Source organism: Nothoprocta perdicaria, unplaced genomic scaffold (assembly GCF_003342845.1).
Source record: "Nothoprocta perdicaria isolate Ctin4 unplaced genomic scaffold, notPer1 scaffold_615, whole genome shotgun sequence".
Lineage (NCBI taxonomy): Eukaryota > Metazoa > Chordata > Aves > Tinamiformes > Tinamidae > Nothoprocta > Nothoprocta perdicaria.
In genome coordinates, this window is record NW_020455883.1 from 6,793 (window position 1) to 15,750 (window position 8,958).

The 8,958-nt window shown below is 48.1% G+C and overlaps 1 protein-coding gene across 2 annotated transcripts; it reads left to right on the forward strand.

Annotated features, from left to right (window-relative positions):
- The first annotated feature begins 5,857 nt into the window (after nucleotides 1-5,857).
- Nucleotides 5,858-8,336, forward strand: GEMIN6 (gem nuclear organelle associated protein 6). Of its 2 annotated transcripts, none has more exons than XM_026049767.1 (3): nucleotides 5,858-5,870; nucleotides 6,637-6,778; nucleotides 7,598-8,336. In XM_026049767.1, exons 2-3 carry the CDS (start codon nucleotides 6,651-6,653, stop codon nucleotides 7,971-7,973), a joined length of 504 nt encoding a protein of 167 aa, XP_025905552.1. In that variant the 5' UTR covers nucleotides 5,858-5,870; nucleotides 6,637-6,650; the 3' UTR covers nucleotides 7,974-8,336. The 2 variants fall into 2 exon arrangements, with proteins under 2 accessions (XP_025905552.1, XP_025905551.1); XM_026049766.1 differs by lacking the exon at nucleotides 5,858-5,870 and adding an exon at nucleotides 6,019-6,058.
- Nucleotides 8,337-8,958: the final 622 nt, after the last annotated feature.

Sequence of the window (8,958 nt, forward strand, 5' to 3'; positions counted from 1 at the left end):
GTCCTATCACTGTCCACCACTGAAAAGAGGCTGCCCCCCATCCTCCTCTCTGCCTCCCTTCAGGTATTTATACACGCTGATCAGGTCCCCCCTCAGCCTCCTCTTCTTCAGGCTGAACAGACCCAGCTCCCTCAGCCTTCGCTCATAGGGCAGATGTTCCAGGCCCCTGATCATCCTGGTAGCCCTGCGCTGGACTCTCTCCAGCAGCTCCACATCCCTCTTGTACTAAGGAGGCCAGAACTGGACACAGTCTCCAGATGTGGCCTCACCAGGGCTGTGTATACGGGGATGATCACCTCCCTTGACCTGCTGGAGATGCTCTTCCTAATGCACCCCAGGATCCCAATTTGCTTTTTTTTTTTTTTTTTTTTTTTTTTTTTGTTGCTGGGAACTTCCCAGTGCCTGCTACTGTTTCTCCTTCTTTCAGATGCTCAACTCAACTTTTCAACCTCCTCTTTTAGCTCAACTACCATGCTGAACAGATCTCCCACCTGCTCACATCTCACATAGTTGCTATCCCCACAGCTGCCCAAAGGAAGTGTCAGGCTTTGGCACTCCCTGCAGCCTGACACCAGGATGGCCGCATGCTTCATCAGTTGGTAAATGAGGCTGGTAGGGTACATGGCTGCCCGATTCCTTTTTAAAAGTGCTGAAGCAGCCCTCCGATGAGTAACTGCCATAGGGAGTACTGCAGGACGCTCGTTGCTGCGCACCTTGCCTGCACCAACTGCAGCGCTAACTGCCACGCCATGCCCTAACTGCCACGCTAATGGCTGTGCCACGCGCTGACCCTAGCAAAAGGYGTCTTCTCCTCCTCCTCCAGTCCCATGAGGCTACTGTGATAACAGGCAACATTTCCTCTCCAACTTCCGCTTCCTCCTCCTCCTTCCCCTTCAGGCCAATATGCAACTTTTTCCTTCTTTCACCTCTTCTGCCTCTTACTGCTCTTCCTCCTATGTTAGGACAGTGAACCAAGAAGTGACATTTCATATTCCGCCTCCTCCTCCATCAGGCCAGTTTGACAAGAAATAGGATGATTTAGCAATATCCAAGCTCAGGATCAATGCAGGATCCTCCTGCACCTTCTCCTTCTCCTCCGCTGGTACTAGAGGCCTCTTTTCCTCTTTCTTTTCCATCTCTTTTCCTCCTCCTCCTTCTACATCAGGTTGATGAGCTAATATTTGACTTTCCTCTGCCTTTGCATCATCTGCCTCCTTCTCCTCATCACTCTTCTCTACTCAAGACAGTGTACCAAGAAGTGGCTTTTCCTCTTCCTCCTTTTCGGTCTTTTCCATGAGACCATGGTGACAAAAGGCTTCCTCCTCAGTCTCCTCCTCTGCCTCCTTTTTCTCCTCCTCTATCAGGACAGTGTACAGAGATGTGGCTTTTCCTCTTGCTTCTCTACCTCCTCCTTTGCTTCCTCTTCCTCCTTTTCCTCTGCCTCCTCTGCCTCCCAAACTCCTCTGTCAGGTGAGTATACCTAGATGTGGCTTTTCCTCCTTCTTCTCCAACTATCCATCCTCATCCCCATCCCTAACAAAAGATAACAAAGGTTATCTTTTCCTGTTCCTATGAGCTTATATGGCCTCATACTCTCTTGTGTTACAGTCTCATAAGGGCCTGTATGGGCTTGCACGGGCTCATGAATGTCTTTATGGGGTTGTATGCTGTCGTACAAGCTGCTACAGGCTTGTAGCACCTTCTACAGGCTTGTATGGGCTTGTGCAGGCTTCTGTGGTCTCCTATGGTCCCGTACAGACTCATGTGGGCTCATACAGTCTTGTATGGGCCACTATGATCGTGCCAGCCTGTATGGGCTTATGTGAGTTCATATGGGTTCCTGCCAGCCTCTATGGGCTCATGCAGGTTCATACATTGTATAATGGAGAAGAATGTTGAGATAGGCAATGGAAGCTAGCCAGACTATCCTATGGGAAAAAGAGCATCAACAAGGCATGTTGACCTACAGCAGCATAGTGATGTGGCCAGGTCCTGGAATAAAGATTGGAAATAAGCTCAGTGTGCTTGCTGCCTATGTACAAAAAAAAAAAAAAAAATAGTTCCTCACTGTAGACCGATGCTCAGCATTGCCAGGACTCTCTTGCTTCTTTGCTTCCACCAGGAAATCTTTGGGGAGTTCCTGCTCAGACACAGAGGTAATAAAAGCTTCGTATTGACAACAGTGTGCCTTGTGTTTGTGTATCTTCCGTAGCAGGAGTCCAGGCAGTGCCCCTGTGGTCCCTTACACTTGGTGTAGTCAGCAGGATACACAAACGATGATGATCAAGGAGAGAGGTGGGAGTCAAGAAGGGCCTGCTCAGCTGCAAATGCCAGGATGACCCCAAGCTAGGTGGTAGGGGCCAGTGGATGTGTTGCTTGCCCCCAGAGTTGGCACAAGACGAAAATGCTAGCCCAAGGCAGCTGAATCCACATTACAGGCTATACGCTTCCATGCTGCTTCAGAAGGGTGGGCACTGCTGCCAAGCACTTGAATCTTAGATAATGAGGCATCGGCCTTGCAACAATGAGTGAAAGATCTGGAGAAGCAGAATGGAGGTTTGCATGACATGAAGGTGGTAGTACAAGAGCTGGTTACAACACAAGCTGAGAAGAGTCAGGAATTAACCCAAAGGGTGGAGTGATTAGCTTTACAGACAGCTAAAAATAGCATTCATGCTATGGTATAAGCCCTAGCTTTTGCTGCCCAGGTGAGAGCAATGTTAACTAGACCCTCCTGAGACCCAAGGGAGTGGGAAGGTAACATGTGCAGTACTTTGGCTGACTTGGAGCTTGAATTTGCATTAGAAGGAGAACGGGCTACTCCCCAGGTCCAACCTCTTGTGCAGCTGAAATGGCAGAGGCAAGTAGATGGGAATAATGTGGAACAATCTGGGATACACACCCCAAAGAAAACGCATGAATTCTTAATTACTTTCCAACAGCAGCCTGAGGAGACTTTTTAGAGACCTTAGCCTGAGAAGCAGCTACCAGATTGCTTACTATCTTAAGAGAGCAGGTGAATTGAAAGAGTCCTTCATCAACTGCTGCTCAAGCACAGTATTATCTTACCCAGCTCACTCCTGCATGGGAGGGGTCAAGAAATGCTATTTTAGCTTCCGCATTATATCAGTGATTATGAACCTCTGTAGTAGGTGCCTACCTGTAAACTCCCCCTTACGGAAGGTCCCATCCACCTTTTTATTGATGATATGTTAATAATGAGGCCTTCTAAAGGACGAGTATGTCAACACTTACCATGGATACTACAGACCTTCCAGGAGCTGTAAATCCACAAGAAGATATGGGGGTGGGACACCAGTGTGCAAGTCATATGGATAGTAGGTAGGAGGCAGACAAAAGCTATCCCTGAGAAAGCATATAATAGTTTTCAACAGTACCCTGCTCTAAGGCAGCTATAAGCCTTTTGGGGACTTTTGGTGCAAGAAGATGGTGGTCCAAGATCTGAAATATTCACTCCATACAAGGGATAACCTTTCAAGTTGGAGGTAATGGTTACGGGGGATGTGGTGTCTCTGGGGTTTTGGCAGCAATGTGCCCACATAAAGTGGGAACCTGTAGGTTTTTGATCCCATTCCCTACAAAGGGAAGTTGTAACAAATTATGCACCTCTAGAAAAATAACTTTTGGCAGTGCTGCAGGCTTGGAGGTCCGCAGTTATAACGAACAAGTTACAGGACGTGAAACTGCGCCTGATTGTATACACTCCCATCCCCATCCAAGTATGGGCAACACATAATGCAGCGAGGGCCCATGACTGGATGGCTCAAGCTGCAACTCAGTGGCAATGGAAACACTATTTACAAGGCAATCAAGAGGGGAAGAAAGGACATCAGGACCCTGCAGGTAACTTTGTTAGGAGGAGTATGTTTTGGGATACTCAACTCATTAGGCTGAATTAAAGGCCATAGGCATGTCTCTCCATGAGGGAATTGCCTGCTACCTCTATACTTGTAGCTGGGTAGCTTACAAGGGTCTGCCGACTGGTTCAAAAAGAGGAGATCCTCAAACACAGCATAATAGAGCGGTCAATCAGATGGCAATTTCTTCAAAGTTAAAGCAAGCTTGGCAAGCTCATGCATGATCAGGGCATCATAGCACCATCATAGTTCAGGCTTGGGCTCTATCTCAAGGCCATCCCATGTTAGTGCTACATTGGTTGAAGACAGCACGTGCTAACACGCAAACTTTATGCCTGTCTAGCTCCCATGTGAATCAGTTCTCTGCTGGACAGGCCTTAGAACAACTCTGCTTTCTGTATTGCAGGGGGACAGTAAGGGGACGATGTCTTAACTATGGCTTACATAGGCATACCAGCTCCACTCACAGTATTGCAGTTACACTTCTCATATGTATAAGATATATATTTCAGTTAATCCCATGAATTGATATGATTGGGTATTGTTTCCCAAATGATGAGACCTTGGACTTATTCTTTTCATATAGTTACCGTACCTAAAGCAGATATCTTCTTTTGCTTTGTTAACAATGTGTTCTGCAGAAAGCAACCAATAGGCAGCTAATCTGGAATGGCACTGTGAATATTGCTGATGTGCCTGCTCACCATCAGTACAAAACCTCATTTGGTGCTCCCTCCCACCCCACCCCATGCCATTCCTTACCATGGACCAATGCTCAGCAGTGTAGCCTTGAGATAAAACATGAAACGTGCCACCTCATTGCTTAGGCCTAGGTGACAAGGCCTACACAGAGCTCGTGACAAAGCAGAACTGAGCTTTTACTTAAAGTAACCTAAATCTGTTTAAGCTTTATTAACATAGCAAAAAACGCACATTTATGAATTTGACAATGAGATCATTACTGCCTTGCTGTGCCTGAAACACAGGAACCTGTGTAATGCACATGCTCAGGTAGGTAAGAATATATTTAAGTAAGCTAATGAATCCTGCACTAACAAGTAGAAATTTGCGTAATGCCTTGGGATATGCTTGCTTGGTGAATGATGGCCAAGCATCTGGCTCTGCACAGAATTAAATGTAGACTTTGGTGTGGAGACCACTCAGTGTGTTTACAGACTTGGTGCACCAAGCATGCTCCTGCAATGGGCTAACATATCTATCCCTGCTGTAGGTCCAGACGGTGCCACCACTATTCCCTTACCACTGCTACAGTGAAAGCAATTGGATTTGCTAACCCCCTGCTCCTAATAAACTAAAACTTTGAAAGAACTGAATACTGTAGCATGCATCACTCATGAATAACCATCACCACTCTGTGCAAATTGAATTGAATCTTCATAAAAGAAGAAAAGGGATATGCCTCCTTTAACTTGCAAAATAAGATTGTGTATATTTCACATTTTAGACTTTTTTTTCTGCTAGGATCACAAAATCATCACCTACTTGTTTTCCCTTGAATTACTGAAACGATGGAGGCTTGTTTGCCTCACTTATGGGAAGCTTTTCACTAGCAGCCTTAAAAGAAAGCAGCTTTCTGGAAAAAGAAACAAACAACAACAAAAAAAAAAAACCCAAAACAAACAAACAAAAAAGTGTTTCTCAACATCCCGGTTGCACAGGAAAGCTTGTAAAGACAATTCTCTGGCAACCCCCCCAAAACACGGTAAATGCACGGACATTTTACCAAGTAGATACAGAACGCATCTGTACTGCTTTTTGCACACAGGCTGCTTGGAAGGGCTTCAGCCCTGGTTTTGCGTACTCTGAGTTCCCAATCCCATCTTGACGACAGCAGGACTGGCAACCTCAGCCGTCTTTAAGTGGCGCAGAAGGCAGCAAGGCAGCTGCACTAAACGCTCCGTGTGCAGCGCACCTCACTTTGCAATGCCACCCAGCCTGTGCGCGTGTCTGTGTGCGCACACAAATGTACAGGTAATAAAGCCCCGGCTGGCGGCCCTTCTCTGCCTCGGGGGCCCGCAGCGCTGCGCGGAGCCAGGCGAGGAAGCAGGGGCGGGTGTTTGCCGGGCGCCACAGGAAGTGGCGCGGCCTTCGCGCGCGCGTCCCGCGCCGGCTGCCCCGCGCTCTTCCCTTCGGGAGAGCGCGGCCGGGAGCTCCTGTGGGTGAGCAGGAATGCGGCCCTAGCGCGCGGGGGATCCCGGCCGCACAGGGCCGGGAGGAAGCCCCGATTCGTGCTGCTCCAGCTGGGAACAGGCAGGGACGGGGGGGTGGCAGCTCTGTCCTCGCGCTGCCTCTGGCGCCGCGCTAGCCCCATCCTTCCTTCTGCAGCCCCTTCCCGTGGGGATCCTGGAGGAGGGCAAGGAGGGAGGGGAGGCGGGCGGATGTTTGTGTAAGCCTGGCTTGAAACGGGAGCCGATCCGCAGGGCAGGAAGGCAGCACACGAATTGGGAAGGGCAATGCCAGAGAAGAGTTTGGGAACAAGCCTTGTCCCAGGTTACGAGGCAAAGGCGGGAGTGTCCTGCCCTCCAGAGGCAGCCGTTCGGGAGGCTCCCAGAGACAACACGGCTGCAGGAAAACTACCCAGAGTGTTGGAAGTATTGTTAGCAAAACAATGATTTTTGAGGCAAAGAGGTGAATGGGAAATGGTCACCTGGAGACAAACTTCCTTCTAGCGGGAAAGGGTCAAAGAAGGGAGGTTTTTGTTAAGTCTGCTAATTGCTCTGGCGTCTTCCCGAGGCAGTAGACATAGGAAATATGAATGACTGGCAAAGGAAAAGCCCACTAGACTGGCAAGGCTACGTGGATAAACAAGTGAAAGTCGCAGCAGCCGAGAAGCATGAATATGAAGGTTGGGTCCTAACAGTGGACCCAGTTTCTGCTAAGTAAGTACCAGAGCTATTGTTTCCATAAAACTAAGGGAAAACTTAAAAGTTTTTCATAAAGAGAAAAGAGGATTCCAAGGCAAACTTGCTTGGAATAAAAATTGCATGCAGAGGGTCTGTGCCAGTATTACTTTATATTATTATTATTTTTAATTAAGGGATGTTGCAGGTGATGAGGCCAGTTCACCTAAAGCCCAAGTGAATTTGGGAGAGCAGATAATAGCTGTGAGGAGCTTTGCTCTGGACTCATGCTGGCTTTACTGCAGAACTGGGGTTAGTAATTTGAATGTTGCCCCCACATTTAGAACTGCTTTTAATGATATACCAAGCTCATGAGGCAATATTTATTTAAAAAAAAAAGTAACGATCAATAGCTAAATATTCATAATTAATGATTAAAAGGCCTTAAAGCTATGTTGTTGTCCATCAGCTCTGTCAAGTGTGCAACATACAAAGATGCTGTTGTTTTTGGAAGCTGGAAGATTTAAGATGCTTTTGCAAAGATGCCCCAGAATATTTGGTCTCCAGCCCTGATTCTGACTTTTTTTTTTTTTTTTTTTTTTGTTAATATAGTATAATGTCTTGCTGGATAGGACGTAGAACAGTTATATAGTCTAGGGCCAGAAGTTACCGACTCCTCCCACAAAAAATCATGCCTTAAGCAGTGAATGGGTACGATGATTTTCAAGAAAACTGCTAAGTACTCAGTATTGCCTACAAATGTGGACTGTGCTGAGCATTCACCTCCAAACTTCTGGGCCTGTGTTTCCCAGCTTCCCATTAATTATACTCATTAATACCTCCCTCCTTTCTTGGCAGTATTGTCCTGGCAAGTTTTCCTGAGAATGAAAAGACAGTAATTTCAGTTGTCTCAGGCCACGCTATCCAGGATGTCCAAATCCTTAAAGAAGCAGATGAGGAAATGAAGCAACGACTTTCTCAGATATTTGCCCCAGAGGAGAGCAAAACTTATAGCCCGGAGGAGCTGGAGAGGAGGAAGAGCGGCCTGAAGACGTGGCTGGAAGCCAACCACATCCCCGTGACAGAGCAGGGCGCGTCGGGGGAGACGCTGTGCGTGGCGGGCGCGCTCACGGTCGAGCCACCCTACGGCCCCGAGGAGTGCAGCAGCTCCAACGAGATCATCCTCGCCCGGGTCCAGAGCTTGATACAGGGTTATTTCGAAAAGCAGCCGTGATGTTCAGAGTGCTTGTATATAGGCGTTTATGTTTAGTCCTCCTTTAGGAGCTATGCTCACAACATGCAAAACTGCAGTGTTTTGTTGTTGTTGACTGTTACATACTGAGAAAAGGATGAATCTGGCAACATCAACTAAAAGCAGRGGAGCATTTTGCATACGCTTCTTTTTATTATTAAAAGTGTTGATATCTAAACCTACATCTATGAGCAAATATTGTGGCGATATCTTCAGAGCTCAAAGAGAAATTTAAGCTGTTTTCCTCTGTCCTTAATTCTATGCCATTTTCTACTGGAGTAGGCACATTTCAGTGAACTGTGTTCTTCACAGAAAGAGAATAGCTGGAATAATAATAAAAGACAAGGTGCTTAAGTTTCTTTGTGATACTTGGGACCTCCCAAACTAGATGGAAACTTTGTTCTAATTTTTATTTCCTCGCAATGATTCTTCTGTTATAAAACCTTCACTGTGATGCAAGGCCTGATTTTTAACATTATTAGGAGGGGTAAGGATTTGGAAACAAACAAAAAACCACCGCTTTCTCACTGCATCAGCTGTTTCAGAGGAATGGGGGTGGGAAGGTCTTTGTTCCTTGCAAAGGAAGGGTCGGGAAGAGAGTATTTGCTCAGTGGGAGCTTTCCCAGCTCATGCAGACGAGCGGGGCCAAGAACGCCACGGCTGTAAGGCGCGTCCCTCAGCCCGCCGCCAACGGCCGCGGGCAACGGCGCAAACCGCGCGAGAGCTGGCGCGTTGCTAGGCGACGCGCGCCCCGCCCCGGCGTGCGGCCGTTGGGGCGCGCAGCCGCGGCCGCCGCTATATAAGGGGGCGGCGCGCGCAGCTCGGCCCGCAGCTGGGAAGATGTCGCGCTACGGACGTTATGGTGCGATGCGGTAGAGCGGCTGGGCGCGCAGTTGGGGCGGGGGAATGAGGGCAGCGGCGTCGCCGCCGCGGTGGGTGCGCGTAGCGGCTGCAGGGAGCCGCGAAG

Excerpts from the sequence above, each read along its gene's own strand:
- GEMIN6 (XM_026049767.1), top strand. The coding sequence starts at position 6,651 with ATGAATGACTGGCAAAGGAAAAGCCCACTAGACTGGCAAGGCTACGTG. Across the intron at positions 6,779-7,597 it reads GTGGACCCAGTTTCTGCTAA|TATTGTCCTGGCAAGTTTTC; the intron begins GTAAGTACCAGA and ends CTTTCTTGGCAG.